The 24,398-nt window shown below is 40.7% G+C and overlaps 2 protein-coding genes across 6 annotated transcripts in view; one reads left to right on the top strand and one right to left on the bottom strand.

Annotated features, from left to right (window-relative positions):
• Nucleotides 1-1,776: 1,776 nt before the first annotated feature.
• LOC118644308 (basic proline-rich protein-like) lies at nucleotides 1,777-2,499 on the top strand. The gene has a single exon (XM_036282542.1). The coding sequence runs from the start codon at nucleotides 1,777-1,779 to the stop codon at nucleotides 2,497-2,499; it is 723 nt and encodes a 240-aa protein (XP_036138435.1).
• Nucleotides 2,500-3,664: 1,165 nt separating this feature from the next.
• LOC105832304 overlaps nucleotides 3,665-24,398 on the bottom strand; it is a 591,095-nt gene continuing 570,361 nt past the window's right edge. For 4 of the 5 annotated variants that reach the window (XR_004962205.1, XR_004962207.1, XR_004962208.1 and 1 more), the window contains 2 exons: nucleotides 4,127-4,329; nucleotides 3,665-4,043 (listed from right to left, as the gene is read on the bottom strand). Coding sequence is in view for 1 of the 5 variants with exons in the window: in XM_036282909.1 (XP_036138802.1) it covers nucleotides 4,206-4,329 (124 nt within the window). In the remaining 4 variants the exon portion in view is untranslated. Of the gene's footprint in view, nucleotides 4,330-24,398 lie in introns of all 5 variants that reach the window. The other variant, XM_036282909.1, reaches the window with a different exon arrangement.

The following is a 24,398-nucleotide window of genomic DNA, read 5'->3' on the forward strand; positions in this document are numbered from 1 at the left end:
AGGACCACGGCCAGGGGGAAAGGGTCATCGCTTACGCCAGCCGGACCCTGAATAAAGCAGAGGCGAATTACAGCGCTACGGAGCTGGAATGCCTGGCGGTAGTCTGGGGGATCCGCCGGATGCGCGACTACCTCGAAGGATATCGATTTACTGTGCTTACCGACCATCAAGCACTAAAATGGCTGCAGCAGATGGAGTCTCCCACCGGCCGACTGGGGCGATGGATCTTCGAGTTACAACAACACGACTTCGAAATCCGATATCGGCGGGGAAGCCTGAATCACGTGGCCGATGCCCTCTCCCGGACACCACAAGTGGGGGCCATCCACAGGCCGGGCTGCCCGTGGTACGCGCGAATGAAACGCGGAGTCACCGACCACCCCGAAGAATTTTCCAACTACACGCTCCGCGATGACCGCCTGTACCGCCACTTGTTGCACGACCTAAACTTTGGCGAGACACCGGCCGAAGACCAGTGGAAAGAGTGCCTGCCGCGAGAACGACGACAGGAGGTATTACGGCGACTCCACGACGAGCCCACCGCGGGACACTTGGGAGTGACAAAAACCATCGCCCGGGTGGCTCGGCTATATTACTGGCCCGGGATGTTCCGAGACATCGCCCGCTACGTTCGGCAGTGCCCCACCTGCCAGGCACACAAAGTCCGCCAACAAAAACCGGCCGGCCATCTACACGCCACCCCAGTAAACGCACCCTGGCAGCAGGTGTCGATAGACTTAGTGGGTCCGCTGCCCCGGTCCGGGCGCGGCCACACCTGGCTCCTGACGGCTCAGGACCGATTCAGCAAATGGATCGAGCTGGTGCCCCTCCGAAAAGCCACAGCGACCGCCGTGACTTGCGAGGTCACCCGAAGGATTATCTACCGCCACGGGTGCCCCCAACACGTAATCTCCGATAACGGCACGCAATTTACCTCGCGACCCTTCCGACGGCTCCTCGCGGACCTCGGGGTTGAGCACCGAACCTCTCCGGTGTATGCACCGCACTGCAACCCCGTGGAGCGGGCCAACCGAACCATAAAAACCATGGTGTCGCAATACGTCGGAGACCGCCACCGAAACTGGGACCAGCACATCGAGGCCCTGCAGTTTGCGCTAAACACGGCGACGCATGCGGCCACCGGATACTCGCCTGCCTTTCTCGTGCATGGTCGAGAGTTGGCACGGCCCCATCCCGAAGACCGCCGACAGCCGGAGGAACTGCGCCCGGAGGACAAGCACCAGGCTCTGCGGGACGCCTACGAGGTAGCCAGGGTGCACCTCGCCCGAGCATACCAGGCGCAGGAACACCACTATAACCTGCGATGGCGTGAGTGGCGACCAAAGATCGGCGAAAAAGTGTGGAAACGCGACCGACCGCTGTCCAACCGCGAAAGTGCGTTTAACGCCAAGCTGGCGCCAAAGTTCAGTGGCCCAATGGAGGTACGACGCATCCACAGTCCCGTGGTGGTAGACCTGAGAGATGCGCAGGGAAAGTGGCATCGCCACATAAACGTCCAGGACCTCAAGCCAGACCAACAGGAGGACGCCGGCGAAACGGAGGAAGAAACCGACCCAGACAAAAAAGAAACACCGGCCGACGAGTGAGAGGACCACCCCCGTGGAAAAGATAAGTATCGGAACACCGAACAAACCCAAGAGGCATGAAAAACCCGCCCTAAGATACGTCAGAGTCATCCCCCACTCACGCAACCCCCACCCGTGCTAGCCAGATGCTCCTCACTACCTATATAAGGCGCGACGCACGCCTGACCAGATGTCTCATTGCAGCATGACAAGCCGAAGCGAGCTTATGATCGCAATGTTTGGAGATGAGATCTCCAGTTCTAGCGGCGACGAGAGGGACGAGGGGACGGCGTGGAAAAGACGGCCGAAGGAGCCTACACCGCCACCACCACCCAGAGAGCGGAGGGTGCCTCGTCGGGGGACCTCTATTCAACGGTCCGACGCAGACCAACGGCGAAAGGCGAGTTTCCTCGCCCAGCTCCCCCCACCACCACCAAGGGGACGCCGGACGCGAAGGAAGCTTCCCGAGGGGTATCCCGCCAAGGTTCCCGCCGCGCCCCTTTCTACGCCCCCCGCCCCACCACCGCCCGCACCACATCGCGCCGCGCCGCCCAGGCCCCTCGCGGCCATTACGCCGCAACTGATCACGCCACCACCGGCGCCACCGACCGCGCCGCCAATCGCGTCGCCCCCGGCGCTACCGACCGCGCCGCCGATTGCGTCGCCTCCGACGCCACCAACCACGCCGCCACCAGCGCCGCCGCACCACGGCTACCGCACCGTCCGGCCCACGCCACTCTTCCCGAACGGAACCAGCCCGGCACCGCCGATGGGGTACACCCCCCCGGTGCGCGTGGCCTTACCGAACGGGAGGGTGGTGGCGGTGCCGTTCCACGCCGCCGTGGTGCGCCGAAAATACCGGGTGACTGACACCGGCGATCGATGGATAATCTGTTTCGATCGCCGGGGTTAGCCCCGGGCAATCCGGCCATTGCTACCCGCGCCCTCCCCCCCCTAAAGAGGGGGGTGATGTGACGATTCGTCACTAAGTCCCGGGCCGACCATCCGCCCCACCACGGGACTCGGTGTCTACGGACGCCCCTCCCGAAAGTTTAGTACCCCCGTCGAGAACCGATCCCTGCTGCTGGGAGCGCGTGGGGATCGTCCCGACGGGTATAAAAGCCGAGCTCGATCAGGATCGAGCACTAGTCCCGTCCTGTCGACTGAGTAGGTCTCCGGACCACTCCGACGCCCGGTCCTCGCCGGCATTCGACAATCCTTGTGTCCACCGACGGAGCAGGCCACCTGGTCGCTCTGCTGCCCGGTTCTTGCCGCCATTCGGCCATCCCTGGCATCCTCCACGGGGCCGGTTACTTGGCCGCCCTGCCCGCTGGTTCTTGCCGGCGAACACAGTTCGCGACCGCGTTTAAGGTGCTGCGCACTAGCGCGCTCCCGTCCGACCGACGACATTAGGTTAAGCTGTACATTGCTGTATATACCCGCATAGAATAAGTAGTACATAAGGTAGCCTAAGGAATATGTAAGATAGAATAAGCATTATAATAAAGGACTGTTAATCTGATATCGGTCTACGCAAGTTGGTTTCCCCCCTTCTTTCGAATTCTGGAATCCGGCGAGCCTGTCCGAGGCGATCGGGAAAGGTGAACCGTTACATATTTATTTGTGTACTTGTATTTATTTAATTATTTAAAATATTCATTTGATTCAATTACTTAATTCTCATAGTTGACTTAGCAGCGATAGACAAAATTAACTACGGAGAGTGTGTTATACAAAGGTATAAAAAAAATTGTTGATAAAAAGTATTAAAATAAATTGTTAGTAAACAATTTGTTTAAACAATTTTTTAAAGAATTATTTCAGCATGTGTTTTTTTTAATTATTAGAGTGATTTTTTTTGTAGCGAAGAAGCTATCAATTTTTACTTAAAAACAGTTTTTAAAAAAATGTTTAAACCATTTCTTAAATAATTTTTTAATATCGACATGCATCATGCGTTCTTTATGCAATTTTTTTCGTAGAATTCGGTGCTATTATTTTAAATTTAATTAATAAAAATAATTCGTATTCTACCATTTTTTATTTTTTTCTTATTATTTAAAAACATTTTTTTTAAAGGAGAGGAAGGAGTAAAAGAAATTAAAATTTTTTTTTATTTAAAAGTAAAACATTTTTACGTAAATTGCGGCTAAGATTTGTTCCACGTTTTAGGTTTTTGTGGCCCTAAAAAGGACCGATTGTTATCTATTAAGTGGCTCTGAAAAGAGCCGATTTATTTAGGAGGTGCGCTCAAATTGTTCCCCGTTGGCTTCTAGGCAAGCATGGGCTCTCCGGACGGCTTTGTTCCTTACATGAAGAAGCATTTCGGCATCCACCGTTGCTACTGCAGCATGCAATCGAGCAACCACTTCCTCCACGTTTTCTGGCTGCTTCGCATAAACTTTTTCTTTTAGGTAACCCCAAAGGAAGAAGTCTAAGGGTGAAAGATCAGGAGAACTAAAAATAAAAACCAAATTGAAATTATTACTTATACTTAGCGATATTTAACTATGTGTTGTATAAGTTCAAATGAATCTTACTGTGGAGGCCAGTAACCTCTGCGGAGCGGACCGCCAGCACCAAACCAACGTCCAGGAAACTGAGCGTTAAGATACTCTCTTACACGCCGAATATTATGCGGTGGTGCTCCATCTTGCTGGAACCAACGAGGTCGAGCTGCAAGAGGAACGTCGTCCAACAAATCTGGAAGCGCCTCCTCGAGGAATGTAGCGTATTGTTCACCCTGAAACAAAAAAGGCAAAATGTATAGTTAGTAATATTGTATGCATGCGTTTGTGTGGATAGATCATCGAATCTCGGATGTATTGATATTTACCCTAAGGACATCCGGAAACTGATAAATAAGAATCTGATTTCCGACAATTCCTCCCCATACGTTCACTTTCCAGCGATGCTGAAAATTTCTTACCCTTGTTACGAAGGGATTTTCGTCAGCATATTAATGCAAATTATGCTAGTTAAAAAGACCTTCTCTTGTGAACAGGCTTTCGTCTGTCCACAAGATATTGATCAAGAAATTTTCATGCTGATACACCAAGGCCAGAAACTCTCGACAGAACTGTGTACGCAATTCTGCATCCCCTGGATGAAGCTTATGGACCGGTGTGTAATGATACGGATGGAGAAGATTAGAACGGATTATCCGATTTATTGTCGATTTCGAGACGCCGATTGCTTTTTCAAGTGCTCGACAGCTCGTTGTCGGATCGTCCTCCACTCGTTCTAAAATATCTTCTTCAGCGGCAATATTTGTCACTTCATGCGGCCTTCCCTCAGATCTCCCTGGTGTCAATCGATTCTGTGTTCTAAAGTGTTGATGCAAACGCGTGAATAACTGCGGATGCGGGTGAGCCCGATTCAGGAAACGTTCCGCGAGGCTTCTGTCGAGTTACATCGACATTCTTTTGTCTGAGTTTTTTGTTTTTAAGGACAAAATGAGTCATTTATTCGTGATTCTTCGTTACGACAGAAAAGCGTAATGATTGTTTTTTGTCTATCTTTTGTCGAAAGTTATGGAGTGAAAAAATAAACATAAATATGTCTTTTCTTCACACTCACTCGAGCGAATGTCTAAAAAGCGAGCTTGACCTCTTCTCTTTACCTCCCACGCAAACCAGCATAGAGAGGATTTATTACAAACACAATGGATTTATTACAAACCCGTGATATCTCTCGCCGACGACGCCCCCATAGAATTCGTCATACCCGACCACGGGGAAGATTACTTGGATCTCACGCATACTATGTTAAGTATTCGTTTACGCGTAGACTTCGTTGCTCTCGTGGGTGGGGAAAAAAGTACAACACCCAGTGCCAGCACGGAGAAAGTTGGCCCTGTAAATCATTTGTTACATTCTATGTTCAATCAAATCGATGTATGTTTTAATCAAAAACTCGTGTCCCCTCCAAACAACGCTTATCCTGCATACATCGAGACGCTATTAAATTATGCTTCACCCGCAAAATCCTCTCACCTGACGCATGTCTATGGGACATGGATACACCCGGACGCTCATGTAGATTCCGCGACACCAAATGCCGCTCTCGTAAGACGATCGCATTACATTCAGTCAGGACATGCGCTAGATCTCATAGGACATCTTCACTGTGACGTTTTTAATCAGGATAAATTTTTAATTAACGGAGTAGAAGTTAGAATAAGACTCGTTCGCTCAAAAGATTCTTTTTGTCTTATGGAATCTAGTTCCATGTCAAAAATTCATATTTTAGACGCTAGTTTACTCGCAAAAAGAGCAAAAATAAGCCCTGGCGTATTACTCGCGCACGCTAGAATGCTGAGTAAAACCACAGCCAAATATCCTCTCACGTGAGTAGAAGTTAAAACATTTACGTTACACTCGGATCTCGTAGGAGAATCGATAGATAATTTAATCCTCGGGCAAATCCTGAAACGTGTAATTGTCGGTTTTGTAGATAATAAAGCGTTTAACGGTAATAGAAAATTAAATCCGTTTAATTTCAAAAACTACGACATAAATTTCTTTTCACTTTACGTCGACGGTGTACAAGTCCCCAGTAGACCTCTACAGCCAAACTTCTCGAAAGACGAACCGCTCTACGTTGAAGCGTATCATATGCTTTTTTCAGGAACCGGTATTCACTTTTTGAATGAAAGTAATTCTATAAGTAGGGGTGATTATGCCGAGGAATACACGCTTTTCGCTTTTGATCTCATCCCTGATTTATCCGCAAATTGCGCCGGCCATTGGAATCTCGTGAAACATGGTAGTTTACGATTAGAAGTACGATTTGCAAAACCGCTTTTCACGACCATGAATTGCATCGTTTATGCGGAATTTGATAACGTTCTAGAAATCGATTCTTCTCGTCAAATTATCGTCGACTTTTCTGGCTAGACTTTTACGCCTAATAGCATATTCGGTAACTTCGCGTAAAAAAATTATATCCTCACCACCACCATCAGCACCATTTCCACCACTCCCCACCACGACCACAACTACTACCATCGCTCATTTCGACAATATTTTCAAAATCATACAAAGACGAGAAATCAGTTTCGTACGAGACACGAAGAGAGTCACTTCGTTTTAAAAGAGTGAAGCAAACATTTACTTATAACCATGGACACAGTCATCGAAATTTAAGGCTTTCGAGATATCGAGGAAAAATTTATTCCAAAAGAAATTTGTTGCCGTTGTCGCACTTGACGTCTCGATCATCAGCCATTGGATTACGCTGCCACCTTGCTCGTTTGACAAATTATCTACAAGTTCAAGACGTGAAAACAATTGGCTTTCACAAAATTATCACGGTATCGAGTGGTTCGACGGTGAAGCCAATCCTAAGTTTTTTGTGAGCCAACTACGTGACATTACACGCGGGGCTCGCTGTATCTTTACCAGCCCTGGTAAATTGTAAAATCTGAGCGTAAATCGAATGTAAATGGAGAGTAAGAGCGTAAGTTGAATGTAAAGGGAGAGTAATAGAAGCGTTATAGCTTAGAGTAATAGAAGCCCCCCCTTATAGCCCTCCCCCCGGTGTGTGTGTGTGTGTGTGTGTGTGTGTGTGTGTGTGTGTGTGTGTGTGTGTGTGTGTGTGTGTGTGTGTGTGCAAAGCATTCTCTGCACCACAGATTTGCGACTGTGTCCGTTTCGCACTGTGTTTGTTTGTTACTGTGTCCGTTTGGTCTGTGCGCTTTTGGCCTGTGTCCGTTTCGCACTGTGTCCGTTTGTTTCTGTGTCCGTTTGTTACTGTGTCCGTTTCACTCAGCCTACGGGAGCGTCCCAGATGCGCACAGTAATAAACGGACACAGCAGGCTGAGTGAAACGGACACAGTAACAAACGGACACAGACCAAACGGACACAGTAATAAACGGACACAGTAACAAACGGACACAGTAACAAATGGACACAGTAACAAATGGACACAGACCAAATGCGCACAGAGCGAAACGGACACAGTAACAAACGGACACAGACCAAATGCGCACAGAGCGAAACGGACACAGTGTGAAACGGACACAGACCAAATGCGCACGGACCAAATGCACACGGACCAAATGCGCACACTGCACGTGCGCACGGACCAAATGCAATCCATGTACATTGCAAGCAGAGTAAAGTCCACATAGGTTAGCGACGGACGGGGTAGGTGCGGGAGGGGGGCCGAAGGCCCCCTTGCACCCCCCCGTGTGTGTGTGTGTGTGTGTGTGCGTGCAAAGCATTCACTGCATCACATGGGTTTGCGACTTTCCGTGTATGCATTTGGTCTGTGTCCGTTTCGCACTGTCTGTTTCGCTCTGTGCGCATTTGGTCTGTGTCCGTTTCGCACTGTGTCCGTTTCGCTCTGTGCGCATTTGGTCTGTGTCCATTTGTTACTATGTCCGTTTCACTCAGCTTGCTGTGTCCGTTTATTACTGTGCGCATCTGGGACTCACTCCAGCCTACTGTGTCCGTTTATTACTGTGCGCATCTGGGACTCACTCGATGGAACATCGTACTTTTACAAGGATTACTCTCTCAAATCTGTGGACAATCCTGCTGTTTTTCTATGTCTTATGTCTCGCGGTTATAATTTTAATCGGTTTCTCAATTTACTTTCTTCCAGTGAACACAACGACCGCCAAATAGTAGAAATGTTCAGTAAAATTTTTAATTATAATGATATAAAAAAATGTATAAAACCTCAAGCACGCTGTCATTTGCAATTTTGTATTTCTAGAAAATAAGATTCACTAATAAATATTGTTTATTTGTAATTTTAGTCTTTCTCTATTTCTTTTTCCTCACCCCCTTTTATGTCCCTCATCCCCCACTGAGCAAGACATTCAGTTCTAAGTTCCGACATTTCGTATTCCTCACGGCAGCTTCGTCATTTTCCTCCAACAGGACTCTAGTCCCAAAATATTCTCCCACTCTCTATTCTAATTCTAGTAGTATATACATGCGTCAATCAAGGCTTTGGGCAGCTATGGGGTGCCAATCAAATCGTAGCGTTAAAACAGGGGACCCTAGTCCCTTAATGTTCTCCCACTCTCTTTAGATTGAAAATCTAATAGTATGTACATGCCAGTCAATCAAGGCTCTGGGGCAGCTATGGGGTGCCAATCAAATCGCCTTGTTAAACAGCGCTCCTTAACCCCCTAAATGTCCTTCCACTCTCTATTCAAAATCTAGTAGTATGCTCAGGGTAACCAATCAAGGTTCTGGGCAGCTATGGGATGCCAATCAAAACGCTTCCTTAAATCTTTCCCCCTCCAGTGACGTCATTCCGTCTAGACTCCCCCACCCGGGGTCATACGGGGGGAGAGGCGGTTTGTTTTGACGCCAGAGGGAGGAGAAGTGGGAGTTTGTTTTGACGCCCCATGGCTGCCCATATACTACTACTGCGGACCGACATACAGAATACCTTTTTCGTTTGTTTATTTTTGTATTAGGATTAAAAGCCTGAGAGTAGAGTCATCGCCATTATTTAAAATTTCTCGAATTGTATGACGCAAATAGCTCCTTAATGTTTTTATTTCTAAACGACGTTGCAAATGTGGCTTTACTAAATTGAAAGCCAAGTCTTTCAAAAAGTCACGCCGATTTAAAAATAGATTTTTTGTCGCAAATATTATAAAACGACGAATTTATGTCAGCATAATCAAGCATGGCATAAAATATATGCAAGAGCCAGCGATTAGACGTGTCCAAGAGACCATTGTGATTAAATTGTCTTTATCGACTGAAAAAAATCAAATTATATTTGTAATTTAAGTAAAAACATGATAAAAATAACAAAATAATTAAGAAAAATACAAAAATTAAATATTTCTTACTCATAAGAATACGTCATAAAATACTAATACAGTCTGTACACTGGGTCTTTTTGGGAACACTTGAAAAATTTACATTCTGCCGTTTTAACAACAAGTACCGGATCGAAGCGTCCTTTTGGGTATGAATACCTACTATTACTAAGTTTTTTTTAGGGAGGGGAGCCGAGCTTTACCTATCACCAGTTTTGTGCCTACACAAGTGAAAAATTTCGCTTGTTCCCTTTTGGGGTCAGTGTACAGATGAAGGGTTAAGGGGTTACACCAACCTAGACGGTCGAAAAACAGGCCTAACTTTGATATTTTATTCCTCCTAAACGGGTAGTGGGAATTAAATGAAATTTTGGGTGATTATTGACTTATGTTTCGACAATATAAAAAAAATTTTTTTATTAAACAATGGCGACGGAAAGCAGAAATATGGCCGCCGACACACATTGAGGTTTGGAAAAACGCATTTTGCGGTGACCACTGTCCCGTCTAAACGATCCATCTGAAACAAAAAAACAAAATGGTGTTTTTAAGTTAACAGTAGTGGTTTGTCGGTGACGATCGCCGATTGTCGATTTTATCGTTTGTTACAAAATGGCGATGAGTTGAAGTTAAAATTAAAAAAAAAAAACGAAAAATTTTTGTCCTTTTCATTTTTTTATTTTTTAATGAAGACCGATTAAAAAAAAAATAGATCGTCACCGACAAAAGAATGTTTCTGAGAGTATTGTGTAAAAACTTGAAAACGATCCATCCATTAGTTTTTGAGATCTGGTGGTCACCGACTTTGAAAACCATGTTTTGAGAAAAACGCGTTTAAAGTTTCAAGTTTAGTTCTACTATTGTTAATAGCCGAATTTTGCACTTTACCTCTAGTCGACAATTCTGGGGCCATATGAGATTCCTTCCACATCAATAACAGCAGTGCTTTGTGAAGACTTTTGTTGACAGCGAGCAATCTTTTCTTCGCGCGTCGCCTTCTGCGCTCGTACTTCGGCCACATTGATGCGCGCTCGGTCTTAATTTTCGCAATATGCAGCACAATTCTTTTATTATCATTAATAAATATGCGGCAGCATCTTCATTAAATGTGTATGCAGCAATATTGGCAGCAATTTGCACAACGTGTGCACCGCTGTGCTGCACTTTTGGCGCTATGCGCCAAATCAGATTGTTCAAACTTTCGTTAACGTTTTGCGTAAATCCACCGACGCATTTCTCCAGTAAATTATCACTAGAAAGTTGTTTTCAAATATTGGACGAATGGCTTTAATCACATCATCGTCCAGTGGCGATTTATATTGATATTGCTCCAATTCGAGCACTCGAACGCTCGATCCCGTTTTACTCAACTCTCTGTAATTCCGGCATTTTTTCAGATATCAACATAAAACTTTCAGGATATATTCTCGAAACTTGAAGCTTCAAGAAAATGTAATAAAAAAAAATCGAATTTTTTTTTCCGCTAGGTTGGTGTAACCCCTTAAGTTACAGAGAAGAAATTTATATAATTGTCGATAAATTTTTTTTTCGAGATATCATGGTGTTCCATATTATGTGTTGTTCCATAGTGAGTACCTCTTACCATAGTTGTGATTTGGGAGTATTGGCAAAAAAGCGTTCGATGCAATATTGAAAATATATATCTCTGATATTAACAGTTTCCTAGCTATTTTTTCTAATATTTTCTATTTTAGAAATATTGTATAGTTGCGTATGAAAGTAACAGATTCATAAATAATAGAAGTTTGGTCTCACAAGGGGACCTTACGGGTCATGGGTCATCGATTCTTTTCATACTTATAGGATTTGAAGATCAGTACCCGGACTTCGATTTCCTAAAGCAGTACGATGCGCTTCTTAAAAATACTCGAGAAAATCGATTTTGAAGATTTCCGATATCTTTAAGTACAGAAAATTTTGATCTATTGTCAGAGCCGCTCGTAGCCGAGCGCACAGAGCTCTAGTTTCGTAAGCGCGGAGTCGCTGTTTCGATTCTCGCTCTGTCCTCAATTTTTTTTAAATAAGTTAATGGAGTTTTTTTTTAATCCTATATCTTAACATTTATCAAATTAAAATGCTAATTATTTATTAAATATTTATTCGTTATTTTTTAAATAAAAATTAACATCTTTTTATTACATAGAGTCATACTCTTTAAATCTGATAAGGATTGATTTAATTTTACCCTGTTCTATTACTGCTACTATTATTCATTGTTTAATCTTTTAATCCTATTATTATTTTTACAACTTTCATTTTACTACATATAATTTTAAGTAATTTTATATTTGACTATTATAATATTGGTATTAACATTATGTTACGTCCAGCCTTATAGGATTTAACTCTTTATTCGGTAGGAAGGATATTTCAGGGAGAACAGGTAAGGCAGGGAAAAACGTAACAAAACGTATAGAATTCCCGGAGGCACACAGTTTAAGAGAGGGTATGTGCCTCGGGTCGAATGCACTTTTTATGACTAAAAAATATAGGTCAACGTGCCGATAGGCCCGCTATAACCCGAGTCGTACGTCCGTCGGTCCAAGTTTTGAGTCAACGAATTGAATCGCTTTAACTCAGGATCGGACCAGATGCAGTCTTTGTTCGGGATAGGCGAGGTCGTTATTAATTAAAATAAATGATAAAGTTTTACATAAAATTAACAAAAGTATTTATTCTAATAATAAATAAAAATGAAAATAAAAAGAAATACAAATAAACGCTGAAGTCGTGGTTTGACAATTTGTAATAACGGTATAATCGAAATTAAAATGCATAGTGAGTATGAATATAGTTGTACAAATATTAAATAAGTATATAGTGGGCGGAGAAAGAGAAACAAAGAGATTTTTGTTTTTTAATTCTACAGTATTAACGGTAAACTCGGAGCAAAGAAATAGACGAAGGGTTTATTCGAACATTAAGGGCGGAATTCGCGTACCGGAACGACCGGTCGGTCTCTCGAGCAACAGTCTCTGAATCCGCGAACCGGGTAAAGAAGGAGGACGAAAAACTCTAAGAGAGAAATATTTATAAATAATAGGAGGGTGTCTTAAAGAATTAAAACAGAAGGGAGTAGATGTGTAACGTAAAAACAAAAGAAATTGTGATTGTGGGACTTACTCATTATTGGTTCTCGAATAAATCCGTTGGAATCGAAGGGATTTCTTGACTGGATGGAACGGCACTAAACTTTATTTGCGCACTGATTCTACATGATTATTTCTATTACTATAAACTAACTGACTACTGACTGCTACTACTATTATTACTGACTGCTCAACTATTACTGAGTGCTAAACTCTTATTACTCCTAACTCTTCAAGATTTGATATTATATATACAGAGTCTTACAGAGGGAGGATCCAGATGTGGGTGGTTCAAATATTCTAATTGGTAGGACTCTTTTTCAGGATTGTGTGGTGGGTGAATTCTAAGTTTTCTTATTGGAGAAATAGTTTTTCCTCTTTGCCCAATCATACGTTGAGTAATCTGTCGAAAGTTTCCTCCCACATTCTTTCAATTTTATCGAAGGAATCCGACCTATCGCGTAGGTTATCTTCCCTTTGGGTTTAAGAGATAAATAATTTTTTCTATCGTGCTAGACGTGCTACGGTATGGGTTGCAGATGGAGGAAACGGTTATTTATTTTTTGCTTATGTTTAGATACTTTATTGCTCATTTTTTGTGAGAAAACGTGAAACTTTGTTTAGATCCCATGTTTGTTTTTGAATTTCTATCTTCAAAATTTATTATTTGTTGACTCAATATTCAAAAGGAGTCGGAATTATCTACTTGGTCGTTTCGTCCATCTATGTTTGTCATTACGTTTCTAACAGACTAATCCTAGACGCATAAAAAATTATCGGAGATCGTTGAAACGGAATTTCTTTTGCAAATTATTAGTTTTTCTGACGAAGGGAAATCGTGGAGTCTGCCGGACGTAACAATTAATTTGAAATAAATTTTTGATTATTTTATTCTGATATTTTTATTATACACAATATTATATTTTTCTTTTTACATTATATAATAAAAATATTTATATGTTTTTATTCAGAAAAAATTAGATTGTTTCAATACATCTCAATATCATTCAGCTGACAAATTTTATAATAAATCTCATATAAACTTTTATATCCTTCAAAAATGTTTTGAATTTGTGTTATATTTATTATAATATAATATAAATTATTAACAAAATAGTTTTAAAATAATGATTGTACGATTATGTCCTTCATCTACTTTAACAATTTCTACATGTGTAATTGCAACATAAATTTTTGAATAAAAAGTTATAAAGACAAACGTAGAATTTAAAAAGTTTTAATAATTAAAAAATAATTTTGTACATTTTTCAATATTTTAATTATAATCGCATCTTTACAAAAGTATAAAAAATGTATATTCGATTACATAATAATTTACATATATTTATATTATTATCACTTATTATTCTCAGTCATTTTTAATTAATTTATCTGTATTTAAATTAGTTCTCCCCTTTTTCTAAATAATATTAACACAACACATACATTCTATTTCAAATTTAAATCTATTTATACACAAAGATGATTTTGACGAGTAACTTGGTTTGATATTAAAGACAACAGTTTTGGTTTTTTAAGATTTATTTTATTTTTCAATATAATATCTAGAGAGGAGCGCTTAACGCACGTTTGTCAACATTTTTTTAAGTTCCTGATTTTCTCTTGGAATAGTTTTTTCAAGGTTCTCAAAATGATCATAGCTTCAAAATAGATATTTATTGCCTTTTTATTTAACCCAAATCTTTTTTCAAGCAGATAAATTTTGAGTTTTGAGGACAATGAAAATTCGAGGGTGCTAAATCAGACGAATATGATAAATAATGAAGAATATTAAATTTTAAGTTGATTAATTTTTTTCTGAATGATAATACTTAAATGCACTGATGCATTGGTAAGACAATATCTTTTTCTTGACTATTTCGAGATATTTTTCTGCGATCACTGCCTCTAATTTCCCTAAACGTGTTTCGTAATTTTTATTTTCTCAAGATAATCGATCTGGAGAATTTCCTTCGCATTTCCATAAAGGAATGCCATCACCTGTCCAACCGATAGTACAATTTTTATCTTTTTCAAAATTGTTTTACCTTATTCAGTTTTCTGATTTGCATTTTCTATTTAGGTGTGTAATGGTGAATCCAAGTTTCATCCATGGTTACAATATGCTACATGAAATCTGTTAAAATAACTCCATATCCAACCAATGGATTTTGGTTCTCGGCCAAATTTGTTGCAAGTGCAGCATGTTATTCGTTATGACCTTCTCAATAAAAGTATTAATGGGCCAAGGTCCAAAAATCAACGTTAGTAGTATACGTGTAACTGTAAGCTTGTGAGCGTAAATGTTAATGCGATGACAGTATTGCAACATAATTAGTGCTCGCTCTTAGCGCAACCCAGGGTCAACCACGAGGAGGTAGCAAGCAAACTGGTTTAAACCATTCATTTTTGTATTTTGTACTCATTGAGACTTTTGATCAGGAGGTCATAACGAATAACATGCTGCACTTACAGCAAATGTGTCCGAGAACCAAAATCCATTGGTTGGGTCCTTTTCTCAAATATTTCCAAATAGTCGGTTGATTTGCATATAAATTTGATTTTTCTTTGAACAATGTGGTACTCATCCTGGCGAAAATTTTTCATACTTAACTTATTATGTAAAGTGAAATAAATTTGCTTAATTGACATGCTTATAATCTTTGGACAAAACCATAACATGGATTTTATCAGTAATTAAAAATACAGATTAATAACAAAGGGCAAATGAGAATCGGGCGCGGGTGTTTATTTAATTTATTCTTTAATCACCGTCTTGTCAATTTTTCTCTTATTTCCGCGTTTCAACTTTTTCGAGTCATCTTCAAGTATTATTTTACAACTTGGTGAAATTTAGATAAATTTCACTTAACAACTACTGTAAGTAACGATTGATAGAGAACATACTGTTTTGTTAAGCTTGATTGCATGGTCAAGTTGTAAAAAAAAGCAGTAGTTTTTTGCAGTCTGTCGACCTAATTGAGTGTTTTTTTGCGCGAATGTATGGTATTATGATCAGATTTATGTTCATGACACAGTGGAATGTGAATAATTATAGATATGTGGAACAACGTATGAGACAATAAAATTCAGTTACTGATTGAATTGTGTCATATTGACAGTCAAATTTCAAATAACCGAGATCAACATTCACATATTAGTTAAGAACAAATATGACATGTGTTTTTAATCTTTCTAGAACAGAGATGTATGCGTGATGTAACGACTGCATGTCCGACTGTAAATTTAGACTTTCTTTTGTCTTCTGTTAAAAATTCTCTCGAATATTAGCCATTCCACTAATATTTGTTCTATGTCTAAAATTTTCACATTAACCTAATTAAATTTATGATTACGCGCATCCTATATTCTATAATTTCTGAAAGGGTTTTTTTCTATGAATCGTTTTTATGTTCTGAAATTCTTGTTGTTAATTGCCTACTAGTTTGATTTGCATAGAAAACATAAAATTAGAAATAAAATTCCATCGTTTTGAGATACGCCAAGTCAAGTGTTCATGTATAAGGATATTGCGTCTAGGGAGATTAAAACAAACTTTCGTCTATTCTAGAAAGATTAAAAACACATGCCGTGTTTGTTTTAAATTAACATGTGGATGTTGATAAAGTTGTAAAATAATACTTGCCTTAAAAATGATTTTAAAAATATCGCGGAAATAAGAAAAAAATTATCGGTGTTTGAAGAATAAATTAATTCAAAAACCGCGCTTGACTCTCACTTGCTCTGTGTTATCAATATATATTTTTAATTATCAAGAGTTCTAAAATCTTGTATCATTTATTGATAGTTTCTAACGTAACGGTTATCCTCGGATTTTCAAAACGTGCATATTTGATTATTCTGTCATCCTTAAATTTATTTACTTAAAATCGAATGGTTTTATAGGCAGAACATTTAACCTTAAAAGACAAAACTACATTTGTCTACCTTTCAAAACAAAAACGGGATTAAAAGTTATTCCAAACTTCTGAGGTGTCTCAATCCTTTCTATCAACAGTAAATTATAATAATTAAATAGTGTATTTTCTTCTTTTTTATAAGGAAAACATATATTGTATATAAATATGATGTTTTTTTCAGAGAAGTATTGAAAAATCTCATTAAGGGGGCATATATGTTTGGAGTCACAAAAAAGAAAGCATTTTTCATGAAATTTTTTTAGAGCCAAGAAGCAAACTATAAAAATTGGACTATTTGCATAATAAAGTACACGTTTTGTAATTCTGATACAAATTTTATTATAATGATTTTGTTGAAAAATCCCCCCGCTCCATTGTTGTGTAGTCAACCGTGCATGTTTCTATGGTGACAATGATTTTTGCTTCTCTGTTCAATAAAAAAAGTGAGTCCCAGATGCGCACAGTATAAAACGGACACAACCAATCAAATTCCATAAATTCATCTTAACCTTAACTAACTCAGCAATCTAATTGGTGGTGTCCGTTTTACACTGTACGCATCTGGGACGTTCCCAACCAAAATACAAAAACCAAACGGCATCTTAGGGTACCATTATATTTGTCCGATTTTGTCGTACGATGAGTTTGTCGGACGTAGCGATTAACTGCCGATAAGTAGCCAAGTGGGGAGACTTTTGTCGGACCGTACTATATTTTTGTCGTACGCAGCCAAACTTTTGACCACTTTCGACGGTCGTATCTGTCATATGTATGTACATACATAGAAATTGTTCTCTACTCATTCGACAATAATTTCTAAATGAGTCAGAATCTCTTGATAATTCTAGAACTGTTACATTAAAAGCACCTTTTATTTTACGTTGACTTATAAAATCAGATATCCAACATCTTTTTTTTTAAACTTTCTTTTTCTTTTAAATAATAATATTACTGCCGCCACTAATAATCTTCTTCGCATAGTTCGTGCTATTATACATATAATTCTATTTATGTCAATATCAGCCATAATATATAAATCCAAGTAGCTACACAAGTAATCTCACTTTTCATTTCTTTCTGCTCTTTGCCCGTATTTTCCTTACAATTTTGTCGTATGAAGTTCATCACTGCTCGACTTTAGTACGACAAAAATATATATAGTACGGTCCGACAAAAGTCTCCCCACTTGGCTACTTATCGGCAGCTAATCGCTACGTCCGACAAACTCGTCGTACGACAAAATCGGACAAACGTAATGGTACCCTTAAAGAGAAATAACGTTTTTTGTCGTTGTCATATCCAATTTTTTAAATTCGAATTTGAACAAAATAGCGGTTCTTTAAATTCAAAGTGGCAAAATATTTATTTCTGTTTGTTAAACAAAATAGAAAGAATTCACATTTTAAAAATGGGATACGACAACAAGGACATTTATTCTTCTTTAAGTTGCCGTTTGGTTTTCGTATTTTTGACGTTGAACAGGGAAAAAGAAATCATTGTCACAGTGGAAACATATACGACAATGGAGCGGGGGAATTTTTCAAGAAAATTATTATAATAAAATTTGTGTAACTACAAAAAGTGTACTTTAATATGCAAAAAATCCCATTTTTATAGTTTGTTTTTTGGTTCTGGAAAAAATTCATGAAAAATGCCTTCTCTTTTATGGCTCCAACATATGTGTCCCCTTAAAGCAAGAATAAAAAAATTTAGAAATGGCTTTTTTTAAATAAAAATCTATAATTTCTTAATAAAGCAAAGTTTTTAACGTTATTTTAATGGGAAATAAATGTAAACTGATTATGTAGAGTATTTTAACATTTTTTTGAAAAATAATATTTATTTAAAAAAATAAATATTGCAAAATTTTAAAAAGTAATACATGAGAAAATTAATAAGAAAGGTAGTGAAATTCTGTGTGTGTGTGTGTGTGTGTGTGTGTGTGTGTGTGTGTGTGTGTGTGTGTGTGTGTGTGTGTGTGTGTGTGTGTGTGTGTGTGTGTGTGTGTGTGTGTGTGTGTGTGTGATGTAGGCGCGCTGCGGTCATACGCAATGAGAACTGAATTACCGCATGTAAAGTAGGTGTGATAACAACAAAAAAAGAAATTGAGGTTTTGTTACGATTCGAATGAGATATTATATGAGTAATAAACGACTTCAATAAATATATTTGGTTGAGTAAATAATGTGTGTAGAAATTTGTATATTCCCACACTCTCCCTCAAATTGCGACTTCCTTTAGGTTTACAACTCCAATCTTCCTCCTGATGTTGGCAAGGTCCACAGGTTTGGTCAGCAGATCGACGATTGTCTTGGCTCTGAATATACTTCAAGTTTATCTCCCCCTGTCTGACTGCTTCCCTCACTAAGTGATATCTTATGTCGATAGATTTTTCTTTCCTCAACTCCGTATTCGATGCTATAGCGATGCCGGATTGGTGATCCTTGAACATGGTATAGTTGTCGATGTTTATGTTGAAGAATAGTGCCTTAATGTAGTGTCTTTCTCTGATAGTTTCGCTCAGCGCGATGTATTTGGCTTCGCATGATGATAATGCTATGACAGATTGGTCACAGCTTCTCCATTGAATCAGTTTTCCACCGACCATGAAGCAGTAGCCTGTTGTACTTTTTCTGTCTTCAATGTCTTCTCTCTCACAAGGCGTCGGTGTACCCTAGTAGTTCTTCGGTTTCATCCTTGATGAATGGTAATCCGTAGTCTATGGTTCCGCTCAGATATCTGATGACTCGCTTCATTCCAGCATAATGATCTTCGCTAGGATTTTTCTGGAATCTGTTCAGGTAGTTCACCGCATGTATGATGTCGGTGTGTGTTGGCTTATGTATAGTAAGTTTCCAATCGGCTTCCTGTATTTTGCTCCAGCCGTTTCGCACACTAATGAGTTAAGTCCTGTACTGTTGTATTTTGTCTTTGGCTCCATGGGGTTGCTTTTCGGCTTCGCCATTTCTAGTCCACTGACCTTCAGCAGTTTCTTAATGTGGCCTACCTGCGAGATTGTAATGTAGTCTTGTGCTCAATTAATTTCTAACCAAATAAATCTTTTTATCTCTTTTATTTTTCTTGTCTTATGTTGCTGTTTAATTTTCGTCTTAAACTCTTCGATGTTCGTAGTCAATGATGATACTATTAAAATGTCATCAACGTAGTTTAGCACGTAGGTAGCACTTATTCCATCCGTTGATTCTCTCCTATATAGATAAGTTTCTACTTCTAAGCTTGAGAACTTGTTTTCTTTCATGAACAATTCAAACTCTGTAATCCACGCTTGTGACGCTTGCCTGAGTCCAGATTGCCCTTTTTAGCTTACATAGTTTCCTTTCGGCACGGAATCTTATCGGTAGCTTCATATATACGTCTTCACTCAGGTGGCTGTTCAGGCTAAGCAGCTTTGACGTCCATCTTGAGTTGCCTGTTTGCGACGATCGCTAGAAAAGTCTTTATTGCAGTTGAGCTTGGTATATGTGCGTAATTGCTCTTATTTTTATTTTGCTTGCATCCTCTTGCAACTAATCTTGCTTTCTTTATTTCTTTTCCATCTGGATTTACTTTAGTTTTAAATTTCCATAAAGTATCTATCTGCGGTTGGCCTTCATCTTCTATGAGTTCCCATGTCTGGTTCTGCAGTATATTATTCGTCTTATCTCTTATAGTATCGTCCCATCCTTTCTTTAACGCTTCATCGTACATCAGGTTTTCTTCATCTCTTCTATTTCTGTTAGGTATGCACGGTAGTCCCCGTACCTTTCCAGTGGTGCTCTGCTTAGCTCCGATAATGTTCTCCTCGTAGGCTCCGTTTGTTTCGCTCTGTTCGTCCTCGCGTTCACTTTTTTCAACCTTGTGTCTTTCTTGTACCTTTATGTGCGCCTTTTCGCCGTTGCAATCGCTTGTGGATTGCTTCTCAGGTTTGAGCTCTACAATCGTGTTTCACTCTCGTCCGTTTCTATAAACTTAATGTCCGATTGTGTATATACTTTCCTGTTCGTAGGATTGTAAACTTTGTACCCGGTGTTCGTAATCCCGACTAGTTTCTTCCTCTTGATTTTGCTGTCAAATCGGTTCCGAAATTGGCTTTCAACGAGGCTATAGACTTCACATCGAAAGGTTTTTATCTTCTTATAGTTGACTTCTACCTTGGCTCTTCTCACTGGGATGTCATTGTCTATGGTTTTGTTTGATGGGCGATTCCACATGTATGCGGTGTACATGACTGCGTATGGCCATAAGTATTTTTTAGTGTTTTTGTCAATAATTATTGCTCTCGCTATTTCAGTTATTGTTCAGTTAGCATGTTCGGCTACACCATTAAGTGCATGAGTGTATGGCGGCGTTATCTCGAACTCGACATTTTTGAATGTTTTTCTCATTGCTTTGTTTACAAATTCAATTCCTGCATCGCATCTGATCACCTTGATCTGCCTTCCGAACTTATTCTCATATTTATGCTTGTACGCCTCTAGTTTTTCATATACCTCATTCTTGTTCTGAATTAGATATACGACCATAAAGTGTGAGTAGTCTACAATCGTCAGGAAGTACTTCTCTCCGTTGATGCCTATCGGGCTTATAAGACCACACAGACCGGCGTGAATTTTTACGAGTGCTTCGACTTCAGCCGTGTGTGGTTGCTTGCTTAGCTTGGCCTTAATGCATGTCCTGCATACACCGCCTGTTTTTATTATGCATAAGTGCCCTAGACGTCGGTGCCACAGCTCTTGATCGCCGTCCAACGTCAGGTTTGTCCAATTGTGCGCCGTCGTTTCGAATTTAATGTTGTACAGATTATTGCTGGCCTGGGTTTGTGCAATTAGCTCATCCTCTCTGTATATATGCCCGGATCTATTCTTGAATTCAACCTGAAATCCTTTTGCCTCCAGTCTTCTGATGGATACGAGATTGCACTTTAGTTGAGCTGCGCATAGTACGTCTATCAGTTGTATAGGTCGTTCCTTATATCTCAGCTTTCTTTCCTCTATTTCAGATACTATAATTGTGTAATTCGCCTTTGCGATTTTTACGATAATTGGTTTCTCCAGTTTTCTTTGGTTGTGCGTATAATTAAATAGTTCCTGGTCATATGGTGGTTTGCGCCCGAGTCAAGTACAAAGTGTACATCTACGTTTTTTGCAACATTGCATGCCGTGTCTATTTGTGAGCAAAATGTGACATCTTTTTTATCATGAGCTTCCGCGGTGCGCTTTTTCGTTTGATTTTTTTTAATCGCTTCGTCATGAGTTTTGTTTGTCCCTCTGCTTGTAGTGCCTGTCATGCCTTTCAGGTGATCGCCCTCCGCTTATACAGAAGACGTCAATAATGCCTTCCTACACGAAATAAGTCGCATTCGGGGTCAGTAACAACTAAGCGCATCTCATCTAGCTATTCGTGCATCATGACTGTTAGTCTAAAAAGATATTATTTCCAAATGGTATGCACGTACATTCTCAACAACTTTAAATGCACTTTGCAAAATATTGCATCATGTAATTAAAAGATAAATAATAATTTATACTAATTTAGTATATATAATCTAAGCAGTATATATTGTTAAAAAAATAAGTAGATTAAAATAATACAAATTATAGAGACTAATGAAAATTTTTAATACAAAATATATATAAATATTAATTATACATAAAATGTTTATATATTTCTATATTAACTTATTTTCTATAAAATTTTTATTTAGTATAAAATAATAATCATACTAAAATGATGGATTAAAAAGGTAATTTTTCTACTGTTCTGTTCTGTACAATACATTGCGTGTGATATTTACGTGACCATGATAATTTTTTTTTTTTTTTAGGGGGAAAAATGGCGTGGATAAGAGTAGAAGTATTACGGAGAGCTCCGGAGTGAAAGGTGTTGTGCAGGTGAAAAGTGAGAGAGAGGAAGGAAAGAAGTGGAAATGCGGGAAGAGGAGATCGGGAAACGAACGGGTAATTGGAGGGAAGTGAAAAGAAGACGGAGGTGAGAAGATATAAGGATGGAGGTATCGGGGAATGTTTCGAGAGTAGCGAGAGAAGAAAGCAGGGAAGATGGAGGCAGCAAACGAGAAGAAGAGGTCAGAGAGAGGGCGCTAGAGAGATACAATTCAGAGGAGAGTATCGAGGGAGAGGAAGGCAGATGGCGGTGCGGGCGCGGTGATGCGGTAACGAAGACGTGAAGAAGAAGAGGAGAGTTATCTGGTGGAAGGAGGAGAGTGGCAGTGTGGAAACAGAGTAAAGTTGGCAAGAATGTCAGGCATGATGGTAGCGTGTTTGGGAACGCGGAGTTCCGCACACGTGGTCCATCGATGGCACATGACGATAGATGTGATTTTGACACACGAGAGGAAGGAGCGTTTGCAAAGTAAGAAAGATAAAGAGAAAGTGTGAAGGGAAAGAAAGTGCCGGGTACAGAGGAGAGGAATAGTGGTGAGAAGAGAGAAGTAAGGGAGGAAGTGAGGATGGAAGAGCTGGGAAGAGAGTTAAGGAAATTAAAGTGGCAAGTGACAAGGGGGCTAAGGGAAGGCAGAGAGAGGTTAAGAGGCTTGGAAGAGAGGTTAGAGGCGCTGGAAGGAGAAGGTCTGAGACGGGAAGAAGAGGAAACAGGAGAGAAGGAGGAGATGAGGAGTATGCGGGGAGCAAGAAGAAGCAACGGAAAGGAGGAAACGCAGCAGGACGGTGACGAAGAAAAAAGAGAAATGAGGAAGAAGAGGAACGGACAGGACGATAGAGAAGAAGGAAGGGGAAAAGGAGATGAACAGTCAGATGAAGAGAAGAGGGAGGAGAAGATAGGGGATGGCGAGTACGAGAGAAGAAGAGAAGAGAGAGGAGAGGAAGGGAAAAGGCGGAAGGACAGAGACGAGGAGAGCTGGTGGCAGGAGACGAAAAGAAAAGGAGGAGAGGCGAGGGGGCGAGGAGAGAAGTGAGAAGGAAGCAGCCAGAATGGTAGGAGAGTGGAAGGAGGACAGGCAGGAGGAGCTGGCAGGGAGGAGAAGAAGAGCGCAAGGAGAGCAGAGGAGGAGGAAGGGGAGGGGAATGGGGATAGTGGCAGTAAAGGGGGAAGGGGGGTAGAGGCATGGAAAAGGGTGGAAAGGGAAATGGAGAAAAGGATGAGAGAGAGAGCGGAGAAAGAGGGATGGGAAAGGGTGAGGGGAGCAGAGAAGGAGAGAAGAATAAGGGAGGTGAGAAGAAAAAACATAATATGGAGAGGGGTGGAGGGGGAGGGGGCGATAGAAAGAAAGGCGATAATAGAGGGGATCATAAAGAGGGAAATGGGAAGGGAGGTGGAGATAGGGATGGTGACGGAAAGAGTGGGGGAAAGAGGGACGATAGTGGTGATTACGGAGGTGGTGAGGGAAGAGGATAGAGACTGGTTGTTAGAGAGGAGGGCTGAGATTAAGAGTCGCTGGGAGGTGAGGTTAGATGAGGATTTGACAATAGAGGAGAGAAAAACCAGGTGGAGGATGCTTGAAAGGGCAAATGAAGAGAGGAATAAGGGAAAGAAAGTATATGTAGGGAATAGGAGTATGTGGGTGGACGGGATAGAATGGGTATGGAATAAAAGGAAAGAAAAGTGGGAAATAGGATAGGGAGAAGAAAAGGGAGAAGGGAATTAAAGGGGAGAGGAGATGGAGGATATAACTATAATATATGTTTTATGTTCTTAGGAAGAGACGGAGGATGGTAGGGAGAGAGACATGGAAATGAGAGAAGACTTGGATAGAAGGAGAAGGAGGAGAAGCAGGAGGGAAGAAGAGAAAGCATGAGGAGAATGGAGAAGGTGAAGCAGAGAGAGCAGAGAAAGACAGGAGAGAAAGTGGAGGAGAAGTCCCAGGATGAAAAAGGAAAGAGAGGATCGAGGAGGAAAGGTTAAAGAAGATAGCAGAGAAGAAATGGAAAGAGAGAGAGGAGGAGTGGTCAGAGAGGAGAAGGAGGGGGGTGGAGGAGGGGCGTGCGAGAGGGGTGGGGGGTAACAGATTGTAA

Source organism: Monomorium pharaonis, chromosome 2 (genome assembly GCF_013373865.1).
Source record: "Monomorium pharaonis isolate MP-MQ-018 chromosome 2, ASM1337386v2, whole genome shotgun sequence".
Classification (NCBI taxonomy): Eukaryota; Metazoa; Arthropoda; class Insecta; order Hymenoptera; family Formicidae; genus Monomorium; species Monomorium pharaonis.

Coding starts and splice junctions, on each gene's coding strand:
- LOC118644308 (XM_036282542.1), top strand. CDS start 1,777: ATGTCTCATTGCAGCATGACAAGCCGAAGCGAGCTTATGATCGCAATG.